A 22495-nucleotide genomic window follows, 5' to 3' on the forward strand; every position below is an offset into this window, starting at 1 on the left:
TTTCCATTCAATGTGCTTCGAACACTCTATGCCCAACAGGCATTTTCCATGTAGGGTTAAAGAGCATTAACTGGTTGGATGCTGCAGCCAGAGATCAAAATGAACTGACATTGCCCATCTTTGTTAGGCAACGGTTACGGAACCAAGGTGGGTTGATGGAGTTACGATACAGATCAGCCATGATCTAACTGAATGGCGGAACAGGCTTGAGGGGCTGAATGGCCTACTCCTGTTCCTATGTTGATAAGGGGCACATGTCAGCTATCACATGTCACTGATGACACATTTTTGCATGCCAGGCCTGTAGTTCCCCAGGCCCATTTGGGAGCTGGACATATTCCAGCAATGTGTGGGGTTTGCTTCCATTCAAAGAACGATGAGGACCCAGCATAGAATCAGCTGAGGCGGCGGAGCAGAGGAGCGGCCCATAAAAAGGCGGGAGTCAGGAGCACAGGATCAGCTGAGGCAGTGGAGCAGCCCATAAAAAGGTGGGAGTCAGGAGCACAGGATCAGCTGAGGCAGTGGAGCAGAGGAGCGGCCCATAAAAAGGCGGGAGTCAGGAGCACAGGATCAGCTGAGGCAGTGGAGCAGAGGAGCGGCCCATAAAAAGGCGGGAGTCAGGAGCACAGGATCAGCTGAGGCAGTGGAGCAGCCCATAAAAAGGCGGGAGTCAGGAGCACAGGATCAGCTGAGGCGGTGGAGCAGAGGAGCGGCCCATAAAAAGGCGGGAGTCAGGAGCACAGGATCAGCTGAGGCGGCGGAGCAGAGGAGCGGCCCATAAAAAGGCGGGAGTCAGGAGCACAGGATCAGCTGAGGCGGCGGAGCAGAGGAGCGGCCCATAAAAAGGCAGGAGTCAGGAGCACAGGATCAGCTGAGGCGGTGGAGCAGAGGAGCGGCCCATAAAAAGACAGGAGTCAGGAGCACAGGATCAGCTGAGGCGGCGGAGCGGCCCATAAAAAGGCGGGAGTCAGGAGCACAGGATCAGCTGAGGCGGCGGAGCAGAGGAGCGGCCCATAAAAAGGCAGGAGTCAGGAGCACAGGATCAGCTGAGGCGGTGGAGCAGAGGAGCGGCCCATAAAAAGGCGGGAGTCAGGAGCACAGGATCAGCTGAGGCGGCGGAGCAGAGGAGCGGCCCATAAAAAGGCGGGAGTCAGGAGCACAGGATCAGCTGAGGCGGCGGAGCAGAGGAGCGGCCCATAAAAAGGCGGGAGTCAGGAGCACAGGATCAGCTGAGGCGGTGGAGCAGAGGAGCGGCCCATAAAAAGGCGGGAGTCAGGAGCACAGGATCAGCTGAGGCGGCGGAGCAGAGGAGCGAGAGGGTTAGGGAGAGAGAAAAAAAACCCCAAAGTGACGTCAGCAGAAGGGAAGGAGCTGATTGGTGAGTAGCTGATTGTTTAGGAGGAGGATCGAGCTACTGCAGCTGCTGGAGGCACGAAGTCACAGCCAACAGGTAAGTGATTGGCTGGTGACTGGTAAGTAGTTTTTCTTTCCTTTTTTTTCTCTTGACATTGTAGTTGTTGTTAAGCTAACTTAAGGGTTAAGTCATGGCAGGAGATCCCAGAGCCGTGTCATGTTCCTCTTGTGGGATGTGGGAATTCAGGGATCCTTCCTGTGTCCCTGGTTCCTTCACCTGCGGGAAGTGTGTCCAGCTGCAGCTATTGTTTGACCGCTTGACGGCTCTGGAGCTGTGGATGGAATAACTTTGGAGCATCCGCAATGCTGAGGAAGTCGTGGATAGCACATTCAGTGAGTTGGTCACACCACAGATAAAAATTACTGAGGGAGATAGTGAATGGATGACCAACAGACAGAGGAAGAGTAGGAAGGCAGTGCAGGGAGGCAGTGCAGGGGTCCCCTGCGGTCATCTCCCTCCAAAACAGGTATACAGGCCAGGTTCATGGCACCGTGGCTGGCTCTGCTGCACAGGAGGGCAGGAAAAAGAGTGGCAGAGCTATAGTGATAGGGGACTCGATTGTAAGGGGAATAGACAGGTGTTTCTGCGGACACAACCGAGACTCCAGGATGTATATTGCCTCCCTGGTGCAAGGGTCAGGGATGTCTCGGAGCAGCTGCAGGACATTCTGGAGGGGGAGGGTGAACAGCCAGTTGTTGTGATACATATAGGTACCAACGATATAGGTAAAAAACGGGATGAGGTCCTACAAGCTGAATTTAGGGAGTTAGGAGTTAAACTAAAAAGTAGGACCTCAAAGGTAGTAATCTCAGGATTGCTACCAGTGCCACGGGCTAGTCAGAGTAGGAATGACAGGATAGCTAGGATGAATACGTGGCTTGAGGTGGTGCGAGAGGGAGGGATTCAAATTCCTGGGCCATTGGAACCGGTTCTGGGGGGAGGTGGGACCAGTACAAATTGGACGGTCTGCATCTGGGCAGGACTGGAACCAATGTCCTAGGGGGAGTGTTTGCTAGTGCTGTTGGGGAGGGTTTAAACTAATGTGGCAGGGGGACGGGAACCGATGCAGGAAGTCAGAGGGAAGTAAAGTGGTGACAGAAACAAAAGGCAGTAAGGGAGAGTGTGCAAAACATGACCGGACAGATGGTCTGAGAAAGCAGGGTAAAGACCAAGGGAAGTCTGGATTAAACTGCATTTATTTCAATGCAAGAAGTCTGATGGGCAAGGCAGATGAACTCAGGGCATGGATGGGTACATGGGACTGGGATGTTATAGCTATTACTGAAACATGGCTAAGGGAGGGGCAGGACTGGCAACTCAATGTTCCAGGGTACAGATGCTATAGGAAAGATAGAGCAGGAGGTAAGAGAGGAGGGGGAAGTTGCGTTCTTGATTAGGGAGAACATCACGGCAGTAGTGAGAGGGGATATATCCGAGGGTTCGCCCACTGAGTCTATATGGGTAGAACTGAAAAATAAGAAGGGAGAGATCACTTTGATAGGATTGTACTACAGACCCCCAAATAGTCAACGGGAAATTGAGGAGCAAATATGCAAGAAGATTACAGACAGCTGCAAGAAAAATAGGGTGGTAATAGTAGGGGACTTTAACTTTCCCAACATTGACTGGGACAGCCATAGCATTAGGGGCTTGGATGGGGAGAAATTTGTTGAGTGTATTCAGGAGGAATTTCTCATTCAGTATGTGGATGGCCCGACTAGAGAGGGGGCAAAACTTGACCTCCTCTTGGGAAATAAGGAAGGGCAGGTGACAGAAGTGTTAGTGAGGGATCACTTTGGGACCAGTGATCATAATTCCATTAGTTTTAAGATAGCTATGGAGAATGATAGGTCTGGCCCAAAAGTTAAAATTCTAAATTGGGGAAAGGCCAATTTTGATGGTATTAGACAGGAACTTTCAGAAGTTGATTGGGAGAGTCTGTTGGCAGGCAAAGGGACGTCTGGTAAGTGGGAGGCTTTCAAATGTGTGTTAACCAGGGTTCAGGGTAAGCACATTCCTTATAAAGTGAAGGGCAAGGCTGGTAGAAGTAGGGAACCTTGGATGACTCGGGAGATTGAGGCCCTAGTCAAAAAGAAGAAGGAGGCATATGACATGCATGGACAGCTGGGATCAAGTGGATCCCTTGAAGAGTATAGAGATTGCCGGAGTAGAGTTAAGAGAGAAATCAGGAGGGCAAAAAGGGGACATGAGATTGCTTTGGCAGTTAAGGCAAAGGAGAATCCAAAGAGCTTCTACAAATAAATAAAGGGCAAAAGAGTAACTAGGGAGAGAGTAGGGCCTCTTAAGGATCAACAAGGTCATCTATGTGCAGAACCACAAGAGATGGGTGAGATCCTAAATGAATATTTCGCATCGGTATTTACGGTTGAGAAAGGCATGGATGTTAGGGAACTTGGGGAAATAAATAGTGATGTCTTGAGGAGTGTACATATTACAGAGAGGGAGGTGCTGGAAGTCTTAACGCGCATCAAGGTAGATAAATCTCCGGGACCTGATGAAATGTATCCCAGGACGTTATGGGAGGTTAGGGAGGAAATTGCGGGTCCCCTAGCAGAGATATTTGAATCATCGACAGCTACAGGTGAGGTGCCTGAAGATTGGAGGGTAGCAAATGTTGTGCCTTTGTTTAAGGGCGGCAGGGAAAAGCCTGGGAACTACCGGTGGGCCTGACATCTGTAGTGGGTAAGTTGTTAGAGGGTATTCTGAGAGAAAGGATCTACAGGCATTTGGAGAGGCAGGGACTGATTAGGAACAGTCAGCATGGTTTTGTGAGAGGAAAATCATGTCTCACGAATTTGATTGAGTTTTTTGAAGGGGTAACCAAGAAGATAGATGAGGGCTGTGCAGTAGAAGTGGTCTACATGGACTTTAGCAAAGCCTTTGACAAGGTACCGCATGGTAGGTTGTTACGTAAGGTTAAATCTCACGGGATCCAAGGTGAGGTAGCCAATTGGATACAAAATTGGATTGACGACAGAAGACAGAGGGTGGTTGTAGAGGGTTGTTTTTCAAACTGGAGGCCTGTGACCAGCGGTGTGCCTCAGGGATCGGTACTGGGTCCGCTGTTATTTGTTATTTATATTAATGATTTGGATGAGAATTTAGGAGGCATGGTTAGTAAGTTTGCAGATGACACCAAGATTGGTGGCATTGTGGACAGTGAAGAAGGTTATCTAGGATTGCAACGGGATCTTGATAAATTGGGCCAGTGGGCCGATGAATGGCAGATGGAGTTTAATTTAGATAAATGTGAGGTGATGCATTTTGGTAGATCGAATCGGGCCAGGACCTACTCCGTTAATGGTCGGGCGTTGGGGAGAGTTATAGAACAACGAGATCTAGGAGTACAGGTTCATAGCTCCTTGAAAGTGGAGTCACAGGTGGATAGGGTGGTGAAGAAGGCATTCAGCATGCTTGGTTTCATTGGTCAGAACATTGAATACAGGAGTTGGGATGTCTTGTTGAAGTTGTACAAGACATTAGTAAGGCCACACTTGGAATACTGTGTACAGTTCTGGTCACCTTATTATAGAAAGGATATTATTAAACTAGAAAGAGTGCAGAAAAGATTTACTAGGATGCTGCCGGGACTTGATGGTTTGACTTGTAGGGAGAGGTTGGATAGACTGAGACTTTTTTCTCTGGAGAGTAGGAGGTTTAGTGGTGATCTTATAGAAGTCTATAAAATAATGAGGGGCATAGATAAGGTCGATAGTCAAAATCTTTTCCCAAAGGTAGGGGAGTCTATAACGAGGGGGCATAGATTTAAGGTGAGAGGGGAGAGATACAAAAGGGTCCAGAGGGGCAATTTTTTCACTCAAAGGGTGGTGAGTGTCTGGAACGAGCTGCCAGAGGCAGTAGTAGAGGCGGGTACAATTTTGTCTTTTAAAAAGCATTTGGACAGTTACATGGGTAAGATGGGTATGGAGGGATATGGGCCAAGTGCAGGCAATTGGGACTAGCTTAGTGGTATAAACTGGGCGACATGGACATGTTGGGCCGAAGGGCCTGTTTCCATGTTGTAAACTTCTATGATTCTATAGAAAATAGGAGTAAGAGTAGGCCATTTGGCCCTTTGGGCCTGCTCCGCCATTCAAAATGATTATGGCTGATCGTCTAACTCAGTACCCTGTTCCCGCTTTTTCCCCATAATCCATTGATCCCTTTAGCATTAAGAAATATATCTATCTCCTTCTTGAATATATTTAATAACTTGGCCTCCACTGCCTTCTGTGGTAGAGAATTCCACAGGTTCACCACCCTCAGTGAAGAAATTTCTCCTCATCTCGGTTCTAAATGGCATACCCCGTATCCTGAGACTGTGACCCCTGGTTATGGATTCCCCAGCCATCGGGAACATCCTCCCTGCATCTAGTCTGTCTAGTCCTGTTAGAATTTTATATGTTTCGATAAGATCACCTCTCATTCTTCTAAACTCTAGTGAATATGGGCCTAGTCGACCCAATCTCTCCTCATACGTCAGTCCTGCCATCCCAGGAATCAGTCTGGTAAACCTTCGTTGCACTCCCTCCATGGCAAGGACATCCTTCCTCAGATAAGGAGACCAAAACTGCACACAATACTCCAGACGTGGTCTCACCAAGGCCCTGTACAACTGCAATAAGACATCCCTGTTCCTGTACTCAAATACTCTTGCAATGAACGCCAACATACCATTCGCCTTCCTAACTGCTTGCTGCACCTGAATGCTCGCTTTCAGCGACTGGTGTACAAGGACACCCAGGTCTCGTTTTCCCAATCTATCACCATTCAGATAATAATCTGTCTTTCTGTTTTTACAACCAAAGTGGATAACCTCACATTTATCCACGTTATACTGCATCTGCCATGTTCTTACCCACTCACCCAACTTGTCTAAATCACATTGGAGCCTCTTTGCATCCTCCTCACAGCTCACATTCCACCCCAGCTTTGTGTCGTCTACAAACTTGGAAATGTTACATTTAGTTCCCTCATCCAAATCATTGATATATATTGTGAATAGCTGGGGCCCAAGCACGGATTCCTGCGGTACCCCACTAGTCACTGCCTGTTTCCTGTCAGTCAACCAATTCTCAATCCATGCCAGTATATTCCCCCCAATCCCATGTGCTTTAATTTTGCACACTAACCTCTTGTGTGGGACCTTATCAAAAGCCTTCTGAAAATCCAAGTACACCACATCCACTGGTTCTCCCCTATCTATTCTACTAGTTACCTCCTCAAAAACCTCCAGTAGATTTGTTAAGCATGATTTCCCTTTCATAAACCCACGCTGACTTTGTCCAATCCCATTAATGCCTTTCAAGTGTTCTGTTATCACATCCTTTATAATACTCCAGCATTTGCCCCAATACTGATGTTAGGCTAATTGGTCTGTAATTCCCTGTTTTTTCTCTCCCTCCTTTTTAAATAGTGGGGCTACATTTGCCACCCTCCAATCTGTAGGAACTGTTCCAGAGTCTATAGAATTTTGGAAGCAGATAATTATCTTTTACCTAGGCAAAAGTGACCAGAATATTTGACTTAGACCAGCCAAACAAAGGCTGCTGGAGATCTAATGCTAGCACCAGATTTTAAACATGGCTAAATTTGCAAAGCTGGCAGATTACTTGATGTTTGATTCAGCGGTCCTATTATTGAATATATTCAAGGCGGAGATGGATAGATTTTTGGACTCTAGGGGAATCAAGGGATCTGGGGATCGGGCGGGAAAGTGGAGTTGAGGTCGAAGATCAGCCATGATCTGATTGAATGGCGGAGCAGGCTCGAGGGGCCGTATGGCCGACTCCTACTCCTGTTTTTTTAATGTTCTTTCTAGGTGAGGGTAATAGCAACATTGAAGATGGAATGCCTCCAAAACCACCCTTACACAAAAAGGAAGCCACATATTCCCCTAGGGCGTAAAGAACACATGGTGAAACCAAAGCAAATTGGCCAACAGCTCATGCGTACAGACAATCAGACTTGAGCAGAACTATTTTTACTGGCTTAAAGCAAATAACTCAGTAGAACAGGGATAGGTATCAAACTCAGCAACAAAAGGAGATGGAAGATGGGGACAGGGTATAGGCATGGTAGTAACATCAAGGTCTTATTCAGCTGTGGTAGGAAGTCAAGAGGCTCATTCACAACTTTATAGAGCCATGACGGAGCCATCAGATGGATTCCTAGGACGTGGCAGGGATTTTCAATGGTTACTTTGCATCAGTCTTCACTACTTAAGATGATGTTGGATTACCAATACATCTAGGGTTGATGCTATAATTCAAAGTGTCACGACAGTCCTGCAACATAAGTTATCACAAAACAGATCTGACCCTCATGGATGTTCGCCCTGGGCTGTGCTCTACGAGCCACTCATTTATGTACCTTAACAGCTCACGGGGGTCTGGGATTGTTCCCATGGACCGGAGAGAGGCCCATGTGGTGCCTTTATTCAAAAGGGAAGGGGCAATAAGTCAGAACTGGGAAATCACAGGCCCATCAGTTTGACTTTGGTTACAGGCAAGTTGCTCGAAGTGATTATTTGAGATGCTCTATACAACCACCTCAACAGAGATAGGGTTACTAGGGAATCTCAACATGGCTGTTGGAAAAGAAGGTCTCGTCTCCCCAACCTGGTTGAGCTTTATTTGAGGACATTACTAGATTGGTGGGCGTTAGGAGCTCGGTTGGCATTTGGTATCTTCATTTTCAAAAACCCTTTGACAAGGTGCCGCACAAAAGGCTGATAAGGTTGAGTCCAGAGAGACTGGTGAGCAGATTTTTCTTGGATAAGAAACTGGTTACATTCTGGTAGACTGAAGGTAGCTGTCAATGGCAGTGGTTCTGCACAGGGACCAGTGACCAGCGGAGACTTGCAGGGATCGGCGTTAGGGTCGTTGCTCTGTCATCTTTATCAATGATCTGGATGAAGGCACTGGGGGAAACTGTCCACAAGCTGCAAAGATACGTGTGGGTGTAAGGGTCTTAGATTGCAGGCAGTTCTGGATACAATGGGGGAAATGGGCCTGTATCTGGCAGATATCTTTCAATATAGATAAATGTAGTGTAATGCACTTGGATATGGGCAACTCCAAGTACATGTACACCCCACAGGGTGGTGTGTTTAACGCTGCTAAGTGGGAGAAAGACCTCGGTGTTATACTGAACAAGTCATTGAAGACCCATGGCCAGTGCCATGAGGCTATTGCAACAGCAAACAGTGTTAGGATGATTAAATACAAAACAAGAGTGTATAAGGCCTCATTTAGAATACAGTGCCCAGCTTTGGTCCCCTTACATGTTGGATGATATAAAGGCCTCAGAAAAAGGTATCAGACCCTCCTCTGTACCTATTTTAAAGACCCTCAGCTAGCACGATAGGCTGAGAGAGCTTGGGCTTTTTACTGTGTGGAGATTTAGTTGAAGGCTTTAAAATGGATAAGCCATTTGAGCTAGAAAGGTTAGTGAGAACCAAGGGTCACGAGTACAAGTTACAGGAGCGCAGAACTAGGTCAGGAGATACTTCTTTCCAGAGTCGTCGACCTCTGGAACAAGTTGTCGGCAAGTGCAGAGTGCGATTCACTGCAAGCATTCGAAAGGGAGCTGGACAAGCTCCTGAGACTGGCCAACATATCTACCAATAGAAGGGAAATGGGTCACCAATTCACCAATCTCCTGGACCTCGCCTTGAGGTCAGAGAGCAATTTCAGAGTGCTTTGCTTCCTAAATTGGCCGTGGATTTTCTTTGCCTCTCCTAGGAGATTGGGATGAGCATGACTGGTGGATGAGGGAAAAGGCAGAGGGAGGCTGGGGGTGATGATCTGCAGAAGTCACACCATGACAATATAGGGCAGGTTCTATGGACCAGCTGGTCTTTACCTAAAAGGGTTAAATTATGAGGACAGGTTGCATAGACTAGGCTTTGCATTGCCTTGAATATAGAAAACCTGATCGAGGTGTTTAAGGGAGTTGATAGGATGGATAGAGAGAAACTATTTCCTCTGGTGGGGAGAGTCCAGAACAAGGGGGGCAGAACCTTAAAATTAGAGCCAGGCCGTTCAGTGGGGATATCAAGAAACACTTCTTCACACAAAGGGGAGTGGAAATCTGGAACTCTCTCCCCCAAAAAGATGTTACGGTCAATTGAAAATTTCAAAACTGAGATTGATCGATTTTAGTTAGGCAAGGGCATTAAGGGTTACGGAACTGAGGCGAGTAAATGGAATTAAGATACAGATCAGCCATGATCTAATTGAATGGCGGAACAGGCTCAAAGGGCTGAATGGCCTCCTCCTTTTCCATATGTTTGAAATTACATCACGAGGTTGGGAGCATACCCAGAAGTACGAGTGGAGAAGGTATATAATAGAGGGTGTTGACAAACAGCTGTTTCAGATACCTGTAACACAAAGGCTCCGCAATCGCTGTCATTGTTTTGTCTTGCGACATTCTGCAAATGAAAATGAATAAAATTAGCCTATGGCTCCAGCCCCCAAACCCCAAGATAACTTTACAATACACTCAGGGCACATTACTCTCACAAATTAAATATTGATACCTCCCTCCTGCTTGTGCAGAAGCAAAAATCCAACTGACCCAAGAACAGATTAACCAGCAAAACTGTTTATACTAACTAGAACTTTTTTTTTTACAATGAACATATCGCAGTGGGTTACAAAACATCAGCTTTATTCTTGCGCTTTAATCTTTTCTTATTGGCCAGAATCCTACCCAAGAAGCAGTCTCAGGAATGCTCGGACAGCATGGAGTGACGGGACCTGGGTATGGCTCTGCGATTCTCCACACAGTGACCTCCTGATTTTAATCATATTGCTGTGGGCAGTTGCTAAATGGACGTCAGGTACTTCCCACAGAAATAGAGGAAAAAACTTATAGACCAGAAGTTTAAATAAACGTTTATTTTAATAGGGCCCTTTCACTTACCGAGTAGAGGCTGGGATAACCCTGCTATCTCCCTGCTTTCTTTCACTAAAAAGAAATTTTTAAAAAAGAGGTGGAACAGCCCTGAATCCCAGGTGCAAAAGCCTGTCCAAAAAGACCCATGCACAGACAGGAGAAGTAGATGGAACAGAAAATCTGCCGCAGACACAGCCACAAACTCGGAAGAGGAAGGTTGGAAAGACAGTTTAGATTGAAGTACTTTACGCAAAAGGGTGGCGAATATTTGGAATGAACTGCCAAGGGAGGCAGTGGGGGCTGAATGAATCAGCAAATTCAGGAGAGTTGGATCAGCACCTGAAGAAAATGTTGTTACAGGGCCCGAGAGATACGATGAGCTATGATATTTCCAACCAGCCAGATGGACTGCAATGGCCTTTTCAGTCCTGTGAAGGGGAGGTGGGCTCCAAATGCTACCCCCCCCCAACCCTACACAAGCTGCAATACGAGTACCACTAGTTCAGGACATCATTTCAACACCTCGAGGCTTTAACAATGAATGCAACACATTGCATCATGTGCACTCCTATATATATATATATATATATATACATACTGAATGGAACCATGCAGTAACTTCCTGGTACCCAAACATCATGAAATTGTGGCTCTTTTAAAGACTTACCACTTGTAACAATTACGTGTGTGTGTGTGTGTGTGTGTGTGTGTGTAAAAAAAAATCAATGCACCCTCAGTAGAAATAGTTACAATATGCACAAGGGAGAAAATCCAACTTTATTTAAAAAGGCAATTATTGCTGGGTGCTCCTTGGTGCCACACTTGGTCAAATGCTGTTTGATGTCAAGGGCAGTCACTCTTACCTCACCTCTGGAATTCAGCTCTTTTGTCCATGTTTGGACCAAGGCTGTAATGAGGTCTGGAGCAGAGTGGTCCTGGCGGAACCCAAACTGAGCATCGGTGAGCAGGTTATTGGTGAATAAGTGCCACTTGATAGCACTGTCGACGACACCTTCCATCACTTTGCTGATGATTAAGAGTAGACTGATGAGGCGGTAATTGGCTGGATTGGATTTGTCCTGCTTTTTATGGACAGGACATACCTGGGCAATTTTCCACTTTGTCGGGTGGATGCCAGTTTTGTAGATGTACTGGAACAGCTTGGCTAGTTCTGGAGCACAAGTCTTCAGCACTACAGCTGGGATGTTGTCGGGGCCGACAGCCTTTACTGTATTCAGTGCACTCAGCCGTTTCTTGCATGTGCAGTGAATCGAATTGGCTGAAGACTGGCTTCTGTGATGGTGGGGATCTCAGGAGGAGGCTGAGATGGATCATCCACTCAGCACTTCTGACTGAAGATGGTTGCAAACGCTTCAGTCATAGAGTTATACAGCACGGATAGAGGCCCTTCGGCCCATCGTGTCCGCGCCGGCCATCAGCCCTGTCTACTCTAATCCCATATTCCAGCATTTGGTCCGTAGCCTTGTATGCTATGGCATTTCAAGTGCTCATCCAAATGTTTCTTGAATGTTGTGAGGGTTCCTGCCTCCACAACCCTTTCAGACAGTGAGTTCCAGACTCCAACCACTCTCTGGGTGAAAAAGTTCTCTCTCAAATCCCCTCTAAACCTCCCGCCTTTTACCTTGAATCTATGTCCCCTTGTTATAGTACCCTCAACGAAGGGAAAAAGCTCCTTAGTATCCGTCCTATCTGTGCCCCTCATAATTTTGTACACCTCAATCATGTCCCCCCTCAGCCTCCTCTGCTCCAAAGAAAACAAACCAGTCTCTCTTCATAGCTGAAGCGCTCCAGCCCTGGTAACATCCTGGTGAATCTCCTCTGCACCCTCTCCAAAGCGATCACATCCTTCCTGTAGTGTGGCGACCAGAACTGCACACAGTACTCCAGCTGTGGCCTAACCAGTGTTTTATACAGCTCCATCATAACCTCCTTGCTCTTATATTCTATGCCTCGGCTAATAAAGGCAAGTATCCCATATGCCTTCTTTACCACCTTATCTACCTGTTCCGCCGCCTTCAGGGATCTGTGAACTTGCACACCAAGATCCCTCTGACCCTCTGTCTTGCCTAGGGTCCTCCCAGTCATTGTGTATTCCCTTGCCTTGTTAGTCCCTCCAAAGTGCATCACCTCGCACTTTTCCGAGTTAAATTCCATTTGCCACTGTTCCGCCCATCTGACCAACCCATCTATATCGTCCTGCAGACTGAGGCTATCCTCCTCGCTATTTACCGCTATTCAGCCTTGTCTTTTACACTCAGGTGCTGGGCTCTGCCATCATTGAGGATGGGGAAGTTTACAGAGCCTCCTCCTCTTGTTAGTTGTTTAATTGTCCATCACCATTCACGACTGGATGTGGCAGGACTGCAGAGCTTTGATTTGATCCGTTGGTTGTGGAATCACTTAGCTCTGTCTATAGCATGCTGCTTCTGTTGTTTAGCATGCATATAGCATGTCGTCCTAAGTTGTAGCTTCACCAGGTTGGCATCTCATTTTTAGGTATGCCTGGTGCTGCTCCTGGCATGCTCTTCTACACTCCTCGTTGAACCAGGGTTGATCCCCTGGCTTGTTGGTAATGGTAGAGTGAGGAATATGCCAGTCTACGAGGTTACAGATTGTGCTGGAATACAATTCTGCTGCTGCTGATGGCCCACAGCGCCTCATGAATGCCCAGTTTTGAGCTGCTAGATCTGTTCTGAATCTATCCCATTTAGCACTGTGGTAGTGCCATACAAAATGTGTTTGATGGGACAGTGTAGAGGGAGCTTTACTCTGTATCTAACCCATGCTGTACCTGCCCTGGGAGTGTTTGATGGGACAGTGTAGAGGGAGCTTTACTCTGTATCTAACCCATGCTGTACCTGCCCTGGGAGTGTTTGATGGGACAGGGTAGAGGGAGCTTTACTCTGTATCTAACCCATGCTGTACCTGCCCTGGGAGTGTTTGATGGGACAGGGTAGAGGGAGCTTTACTCTGTATCTAACCCGTGCTGTACCTGCCCTGGGAGTGTTTGATGGGACAGGGTAGAGGGAGCTTTACTCTGTATCTAACCCGTGCTGTACCTGCCCTGGGAGTGTTTGATGGGACAGGGTAGAGGGAGTTTTACTCTGTGTTTAACCCGTGCTGTACCTCATTTGGGAATACTTGATGCTGCCACCATGTGTCTGAAATGGAAAGTATTCCATTCCCCAGCACTAACAGCTTTCATTTTGTTTAAAAGTTTTAAAAAAGCATGGTCATTTATAATGGGTGACATGTACAGTAATCTTTCACATGATGGTAAATCATCAACTATTCCAAAGTTTAGCTGCATACAATCGATCAAGCAGAATATGCAGGCTACCCACCATTTTGAAATATCCCTTCCAGTCATGGTAGAAGTCCCGTTGGTTCTTCTTGATGGCCTCTGCCTGGAGGTACTTCCCAATATGCTAAAAGGGAAATTGAATTGCAGATTGATTTAAAATATATGCAATAGTTCCTCTATTTTCAGCCTCTCCTCAGTTCATTGTTGCCTCCACCTAAAGCCAGCCTTCAGTCTGAAACAGTATCACTGGGATTTCAGTGCAGTGTAATGGTGGGATGGTAAATGTTTTATACTGTGTTCACTTGAACTGTGAAAAAGCCAGCCGTATAATCCCAGACCGAGTTCTTCCAAACTTAGGCTGTGTTTGGAGAAAGCACTTTGACTGTAACATTAGGGCTATGACGCTGGGGTACAGGTCCGTCACTATATAACACTGGGGTACAGTACGGGTGGGTACAGGTCCGTCACTGTATAACACTGGGGTACAGTACTGGTGGGTACAGGTCCATCACTGTATAACACTGGGGTACAGTACTGGTGGGTACAGGTCCATCACTGTATAACACTGGGGTACAGTACTGGTGGGTCCAGGTCTGTCGCTATGTCACTGGGGTACAGTACTGGTGGGTACAGGTCTGTCGCTATGTCACTGGGGTACAGTACTGGTGGATCCAGGTCTGTCACTGTATAACACTGGGGTACAGTACTGGTGGGTCCAGGTCTGTCACTATGACACCAGGATATAGTACTGGTGGGTACAGGTCTGTCACTGTATAACACTGGGGTACAGTACTGGTGGGTACAGGTCTGTCACTGTATAACACTGGGGTACAGTACTGGTGGGTACAGGTCAGTCACTGTATAACACTGGGGTACAGTACTGGTGGGTACAGGTCTGTCACTGTATAACACTGGGGTACAGTACTGGTGGGTACAGGTCTGTCACTGTATAACACTGGGGTACAGTACTGGTGGGTACAGGTCTGTCGCTATGTCACTGGGGTACAGTACTGGTGGATCCAGGTCTGTCGCTATGCCACTGGGGTACAGTACTGGTGGATCCAGGTCTGTCGCTATGTCACTGGGGTACAGTACTGGTGGGTACAGGCCTGTCACTGTATAACACTGGGGTACAGTACTGGTGGGACCAGGTCTGTCACTATGTCACTGGGGTACAGTACTGGTGGGTCCAGGTCTGTCACTGTATAACACTGGGGTACAGTACTGGTGGGACCAGGTCTGTCACTATGTCACTGGGGTACAGTACTGGTGGGTACAGGTCTGTCGCTATGTCACTGGGGTACAGTACTGGTGGGACCAGGTCTGTCACTATGTCACTGGGGTACAGTACTGGTGGGTACAGGTCTGTCGCTATGTCACTGGGGTACAGTACTGGTGGGTCCAGGCCTGTCACTGTATAACACTGGGGTACAGTACTGGTGGGACCAGGTCTGTCACTATGTCACTGGGGTACAGTACTGGTGGGTCCAGGTCTGTCACTGTATAACACTGGGGTACAGTACTGGTGGGACCAGGTCTGTCACTATGTCACTGGGGTACAGTACTGGTGGGTACAGGTCTGTCGCTATGTCACTGGGGTACAGTACTGGTGGGTACAGGTCTGTCACTGTATAACACTGGGGTACAGTACTGGTGGGTACAGGTCTGTCGCTATGTCACTGGGGTACAGTACTGGTGGGTACAGGTCTGTCGCTATGTCACTGGGGTACAGTACTGGTGGGTACAGGTCTGTCGCTATGTCACTGGGGTACAGTACTGGTGGGTACAGGTCTGTCGCTATGTCACTGGGGTACAGCACTGGTACAATTTTTTTGTTCCAGTAGATTTCACTTCACCTTTTGAACACGACACAGTGGAGGAGGAGTTCCGACAATTGCTAAAGCGAATGTTGGGAACCAGTTCCTTGCCACAGTACCTTGGGGCACCTCCTGTTCAGGGTGCGTTGGGAGTCAAAGTATGTTATCGTCTTTTCACGGACATCGACGGAGATCAGAGACCAGTGGACCTCCAGGTGAATGGGGATCAAGAGCAGATCTTTGTTGAAGATGTCAACCTTTAGGAAAAATATCATAAATAACAAAGTAGATAACTATTAGCCCTGGTGTCCCCAAGCAAGGGACGAGGTGTCAACAGTCCCATCAAAAGTATTAAGGGATATGGGCCAAAGGCGGGTATATGGAGTTAGATCACAGATCAGCCATGATCTTATCAAATGGCGGAGCAGGCACGAGGGGCTGAATGGCCTACTCCTGTTCATATGTTCCTTTCCCCTAGTGAGTCCTCCTGGAAAAAGCATATGCAGATGTCAGGCAAGGACAATATTGGGTTCATCCTACAACATTCCCTATCCTGGTTGAATAGCCTGCTGTTACTCATAAGGAATGGCCGTTTCAGTGGTGTTTCAGAGCATGTGCGACACCCATGGAATCATAACTTAGAATGAGTCAATGCCTTCAGGAGAGAAAATGAGGATGGGAGAAGAGGCTAACAGGAGCTTCACCACAAAAAAAATGAAAAAGGAGTGTCACACTGGTGCTGTGGGAGCACGTTTTAAAGTTAAGGCAGAGTCAAAACACTGCGTCCAACCAATGTAGGTACCTTGCCTGGGAGTGCTGGGATAGTTTATAAGGAGCTTTATTCTACATTCATCCATGAAGTTACCTGGCCTGGCAATTCTGGGACCGGTTATAGGCAGCTTTATTCTACCTTCAACCCATGTTGTCCCTGACCTGGGAGAATTGGGACAGGTTAGAGGGAGTTTTGCTCCACATTCAATCCATTCTGTGCCTAATGCTGACATTAGGGAAAAAATCTTACATTTTTGGTCCATCGCTTCACTCCATCATATCCCTTGGTTCTCAGCTTGTCATAAAAAAAGCTGTTGAAGAAGTGAACCTGAGTGAAGGAAGCAGACTCATTAAATTCTTGGACATTTTAATTTGTGAGATCACCAAAACCACCCGAATCCATCACTCACACCCCCCCAAACCCATTGCATCCAAGCCAAGAGAATCTTCTCGGTCACCCCTCTCCCCAATTAATCTGTACTCCTCCTTCTGACCAGTCTGGTAATATATTTAGATTAATAGGGAGAAGCAGAGTTCCCAATGCCCAAGTGGACAAGTATAAAACCTGGTGTGGAACTTAGCCAGTTCAGGAAGGGGTTGTTTCCATACACAGTCTGGGCCAAGAGTTTGCCGGGAGTGGTGGTGGTGGTAGGGATACAACACTTGGTGCCCCTGGTTCCAGGAAGGGAAACAGGAAAGAATCATTTGGAGTCCCACCAATGGTCAATCTCTAATGGCTCCTGCTGCATGGTCCACATATGGGCATTGGACGAGGAAGGGGCACTTTATAAAACAAATTGGAATATGGAAGGAGATCACACAGGCACCGGTATAATGTAAGGCTTGTACAAGTGGGCCTAACTGATGGTGGGGGGGGGGGGATGTGTGTCTTTTTTTCCTCTGTGCTCAGTAAGTTCCCACTCTTAGCTCAGATATCTGGGGAGGGAAGGAGAAGAGGATGGAGGAAGGGTACTGAATGGAGTGTGGAGGCAAATCAGTGAATTGGTTTCACACATCTGAAGGGGACTCAGCGGGAACAAACACAGAATGCTTACATTGTGTGCTCACCGTGAACTATATCTGGGAGAGAGAGCAGGTCTCAATCACTGGCAAAGACAATGCTTAAAATTTGCAAACCACAATGACTCAATATGTAAACTCCATAACAGATTAAAGGTGGAATCTCTCTCTAGAGCTAAGAATGCAATTATTAAAAGACCAGAGGAACGGTCCTAGTAGTATAAAGTCATGCAACACTGACCTACATTGGCTCCTGGTCCCCCAACGCCTCAAATTTAAAATTCTCATCCTTGTGTTTAAATCCCTCCACGGCCTCGCCCCTCCCCATCTCTGTAACCATCTGCAGCCCTACAATCATCCAAGAACATGTGTTCCTCCAACTCCCTTCACCTCACCATTGGCGGCCATGTCTTCAGCCAACTAGGCCCTACGCTCTAGAATTCTCCCTCTGCCTCTCCTCCTTCGAGACCTCCTTAAAACCCACCGTTTTGACCAAGCTTTCCATCAACCCTCCCAGTATCTCCTTGTTTGGCTTGGTGACCATTTTTGTCTGATTACCCCTCTGTGAAGCATCTTGGGACATTTTCCTACATGAAATGCGCTATGTAAATGCAAGTTGTTGCAATTGAGTGTTGAGGATTTATCCCACACCGGTGTAAAGAGAAATTACTGCAGTGCCAGCTTTCATAACTCACTAAGGGCCTCTAGTGCTAGAAAACGGGCAATGCAACATAATAATAAGAGCAGTATGGGGAGGCAAAAATCAGACAACTACGTTTGGGAACACACGTTTTAAAAAATAAATTTTGCTTTCGGCTTTCTGATTCTAAACCCATTCACTTTCATTGGTTACCGTCAGGGTTGATTGTGAAACTAGACTTTGTTCCCTTCCCTCCCCCATGTAATTCACTGAGGAGAGCAGGCAACTGTACTTCCAGACTTCTGCCAGTCCCGGTGTAAGAAGGCTCCAGGGATTTGAAACCAACTGAGTGATTTGCCTTTTTAAAAAAAAAATTTCCCTTCAGTGTTTCCTCTTCCATCTCCTTCCTCTAGACGTCAGAGCTGAGAGCAGCAACTTTTGAGTATTTCCAGCACTTTCTAGTTACATTACAAGTATTGCAGTGGTGTGTATTCAGATTACGTAATGGAACACACATGCTACATACACATCAATACAGGCGGCCATGAGTCACTGAGTGAATGGACTTACCTTTTCAGGGACTGTGTCCATAACGAGGTCTCCATACATGTTCATGACCTGCAGTACAGCACAAGAGAAAGTACTTCATATCCCACCACTGTAACATCAAGTGCAAAGCAATCCCCAGCAACTACTTTATTATACTCAATTCACTCTTTCATCTTCTCCCTCCCCAAAACTAAGGGTCATAAATATAAAACAGTGACTAATAAATCCAATAGGGAATTCAGGAGAAACTTCTTTACCCAGAGAGTGGTGAGAATGTGGAACTCACTCCCACAAGGAGTGGTTGAGGCAAATAACACAGATGCATTTAAAGGGAAAGCTAGATAGACACATGAGGGAGAAAGGAATAGAAGATTATGCTGATAGGGTGAGATGAAGAAGGGAGGGAGGAGGCTCGTGTGGAGCATAAACACCAGCATGGACCAGTTGGGCTGAATGGCCTGTTTCTGTGCTGTAGTCTTGATGTAACCCCCCCCAACCACCATCCACAAAGGTCCCAGTTCTATTTTCTGCTGAGTTCCTGCTCCTCGCCCTCAGCCGATTCTGAGCAACACAGGACAATTCACCTTCAAATTTATCACTCGTCCCATGGGATGTCCTAAACAAAACAAGTATGTAACAACTGTGCAGTTAACACGCTCACTGATTTGTCCTCCATTGGTGGTTTGGGAGGGGGAAAAGATATCTCACATTCAGGCCCCCAAGATCAAAGAGTCACCCTGTCTTGTCTGAAGCAAGGCTCAGTGTGCAAGATCTGGAGTGAGTTATTCTGACCCCAGAGATCCTCTCTTGGTCCTGTCCTCTTCACTATCTACATGCAACCCCTTGGCAACATCCACAAGCAAGGGGTTCATTTCTACATGTATGCTGATGACTATCTATCTCTCTGTCTCCTTCATTGATCCAGAGCCCATTACCATACTCTCCAACTGCTCCAATAGCAGGACTTAGATATTCATCTCAGTAAAACCAAAGCTGTACCCTTTGGCTTCCACTAGCACATTACCTGCTGCTGCCCTTGACTCAATCAACATGCCTGACTATCACCTCAGGCTGATTCAGGGGTGCAGAATCTCAGCCTATTGCTTGACCCCCGAGCTCAGCTTCCATCCCCGGACCCGTTCTCTTCCAACTCCGCAATATTGCCAACCTCCCTCTCTGCTGCCAGAATTCTAGTCCACGCCACCATTACCTAGGGGCACTTCTATTTACATTCCTGGCCGGCCTTCCTGCCTCAACTGCAGCCCACAGCCACACAAAGTTGGAGGTCCACTTCTCTCCTGTGCTCCAATGAGTTGACTGCAAAGTTCTTGTCTTGGCTTTCAAATCTCTCCAGGGTATAGCCCCACTTTACCTTAGTGACGATCTCCTGTCTTAGATCTCCTTCACTCCTCTAACACCAACCACTTCCTTGTCCTCTACTCACCCACTGGTGGTCGTGCCTTCTATCCCTGTATTCCTGACCTGTGGAACTCCCTGCCCAGTTCCCTCTGTGTTCACTGCCAACTCTGCTTTCAAAAACCTCCTCAAAACCCTTCTCTTCTACTGGGTCTCTGGTTCTCTACCCCAACACACTTCGTTTCCTTTGCCCTCCTTTTTTGTCCTCCATGTTTCTCTATGTGAGCAGTGCTCTGGTAATGCAAACTGTTGTGGCCGAGTTTCCCTCAGCTGCAAATCAAGAAATACATGATTGCTCATCACTCTTGCTCTCTTCCCCCGCTGGCACATTCCCAGGGAAGCAGTAAGCAGGCAGAGCTCTCCAGGCAAGGGGAAAGCTGCTGGAAGCTCTGAGCAAATCTTACACACAGGACTCTTGGGCCTTGATATTAAATTGGGCAACGTTAGTGTAATACAATTCCTTGTTAGGATTTTAATGGAATTTTTAATCCATTTAAAAAGGAGCAGACAAAGGAATTTCCTTCAAACAGAATCAAATGTCCGACATTGTACAGCACAGTTCCCAACCCGGCAAGTGTAGGGGAGATCTCCACATTATGTGCAGCTAAACACAAACGCAAAGAATCAGATTTTGATGGGCTCAAAAAAGCAATGATTCTGGGGAAATCCCTTCATTTTTCCGGAGAAAGTGAGAAACTGCCTGATCATCAAAATACCGGGGTCCCACGCTGGCTCAGTGGTACATGCACCACACAACACGTCATGGGTGATAGATAGCAGGGAGAACCCAGTGTCCAGCCCAATGTATGCTGCTGGCTGATTATAGTCAGGGCAACAGTAGTAGCGGCTACAATTAGAACAAACTGCTCAAGGGCCAGGGATGAACTTGCAGCGGGGGGGGGGGGGGGGGGGGGACCTTGCTCCTGATGGCTACCTAGTGACCCTGGTGGTGATGCCAGCTGAGAAGAACGGACTGAGCCGTGATACCCTCCATTGATAAATTGCCTCACTATCCAGGTTTATAACAGGAGAACGACCATTTGGCGGCAACTATGGACCCATACCCCAGCCTGGAGTTGATGTTTTCAAGCGATGGGGGTGGGGGAAAAGAGAGAAAACAACATAACAGTGATATATCGGTATTAATACGTGAAAAATCATAACCCACCAATCTGAGATGGTCAACAACAAAAGAAATATAACCTGGTCATTAAGCCAGTTTTGTCCATACAAAGTGGAGAGATCATCCATGGTGAGAACATGCCTCTTGTAGGTGACTCGGAAGTTGCGGACGGCATTGTTCCCCATCATTCGGTGATAAGACTGCATCACGTGGTGAATCATGGATTTTCTATATGCAAACACAAAAATTACAGTCAAAACTCAATCCAAGCAATTCTGTTCCAAGTTTAAAGAGCTCCACCCCTCACAATTTGTCCCAGCTCCTTCCCAAAGGCACCGATTTACTCGGAGGTACAGTTTGAGTATCACAAGTGGCCACACTTCACGCCAGCCCCGATAACTAGCTTGCTGTACTCTGCGATCCCACCAAATCCAATCCTGTCCTCAACCAATGTTCACAATGCACTTCCCAGTCTAGTCCCTGCAGAGTGAACCAGGACCAGGGACTAGAGATGATTTTCATCCCTGCCTCCACCCCCACCTAGTGCCTGAGACATCGTGGACAACTGCATTACCTACTACTTGCCTGGCCAAGATCAGCTAACTCAGCACTGACAGGGAATCAAACCCAGCACCTTCCTGATCTGTACGCCTCAGTACCAACACTCTGGGACAAGGCAGCAGAGAAACAGGAGCCTGGGGAAAGCTCAGCAATTACTCCATCATTGAACTAGGGTGAAAGGAGAGCCAGAGTGACAAGGCAGCAGAGAAACAGGTGCCTAGGGGGCAAAGGAAAGAGAGGTGGTAGTGGAGAGGGCTCCTTAAAATACACAGGGGGAGGGAAATCAAGAACATTTCTGTAAATCTCTATTCTATACTGAACGAGAAGGTTAAACTTCACACCTCTAGATAACAGTAATCTCCAATTTGACGCAGAACCAACATTCACTGCGCAATGTGTACCTGTGGGGGGTTGAGAAATCTTCTTCAAAAACATCCTGTAGTTTTTCAATGACCTCATCTGTGTTCAGGGGTATTAAGCTGCCGTAGGTTTGGATGTACTCATCCAGGAGGCCTGAAAAGAAGCTCACCATCAGTATGGACGAAAGGTCCAACGATAAAAGGTTCAGCCCTGCAGTTTAATTTGTTTTTCTCCTTCTCCCGGACGTACTTACCCCAAGGTAGGGCTCCACAATGGCCATTCATCAAGTACAAGCTAAGACAGTGAGTTTCAGCAGGCAGTGTGCTCACGAAGGGTGGGAGAGAAGACACGTAGTCTAGTGCCACCCTGTCCTCACACACATATATATATATATTGCCGTGAGGGGGGGCAGCTGGAAGGCGTTCGGGGCTGGGAACCCCGACTGATATATTGGGGTGTCCACCTTTACTGCTTCCAACCCAGCACAGACCGGGAGTGAACTCTGAACCTTCCTGGTCTGTAAGGTTTAGCTTCAAGACTGCATTTTGAAAGTGGGGCTGGGTACGTTATGGAG

At 47.2% G+C, this 22495-nt stretch overlaps 1 protein-coding gene across 2 annotated transcripts in view; it reads right to left on the reverse strand.

The window, feature by feature from the left end:
- Positions 1 to 22495, reverse strand: part of LOC137302540 (uncharacterized) — a 42230-nt gene that overhangs the window by 6095 nt on the left and 13640 nt on the right. For both annotated transcript variants that reach the window (XM_067972282.1, XM_067972283.1), the window contains exons 4-10: positions 21963 to 22074; positions 21081 to 21228; positions 18483 to 18530; positions 16503 to 16580; positions 15601 to 15738; positions 13705 to 13788; positions 9822 to 9872 (exon numbers count right to left, since the gene is read on the reverse strand). In XM_067972282.1, the coding sequence (XP_067828383.1) occupies positions 9822 to 9872; positions 13705 to 13788; positions 15601 to 15738; positions 16503 to 16580; positions 18483 to 18530; positions 21081 to 21228; positions 21963 to 22074 (659 nt within the window). The remainder of the gene's footprint in view (positions 1 to 9821; positions 9873 to 13704; positions 13789 to 15600; positions 15739 to 16502; positions 16581 to 18482; positions 18531 to 21080; positions 21229 to 21962; positions 22075 to 22495) is intronic.

This window comes from Heptranchias perlo, chromosome 35 (genome assembly GCF_035084215.1).
Source record: "Heptranchias perlo isolate sHepPer1 chromosome 35, sHepPer1.hap1, whole genome shotgun sequence".
Lineage (NCBI taxonomy): Eukaryota > Metazoa > Chordata > Chondrichthyes > Hexanchiformes > Hexanchidae > Heptranchias > Heptranchias perlo.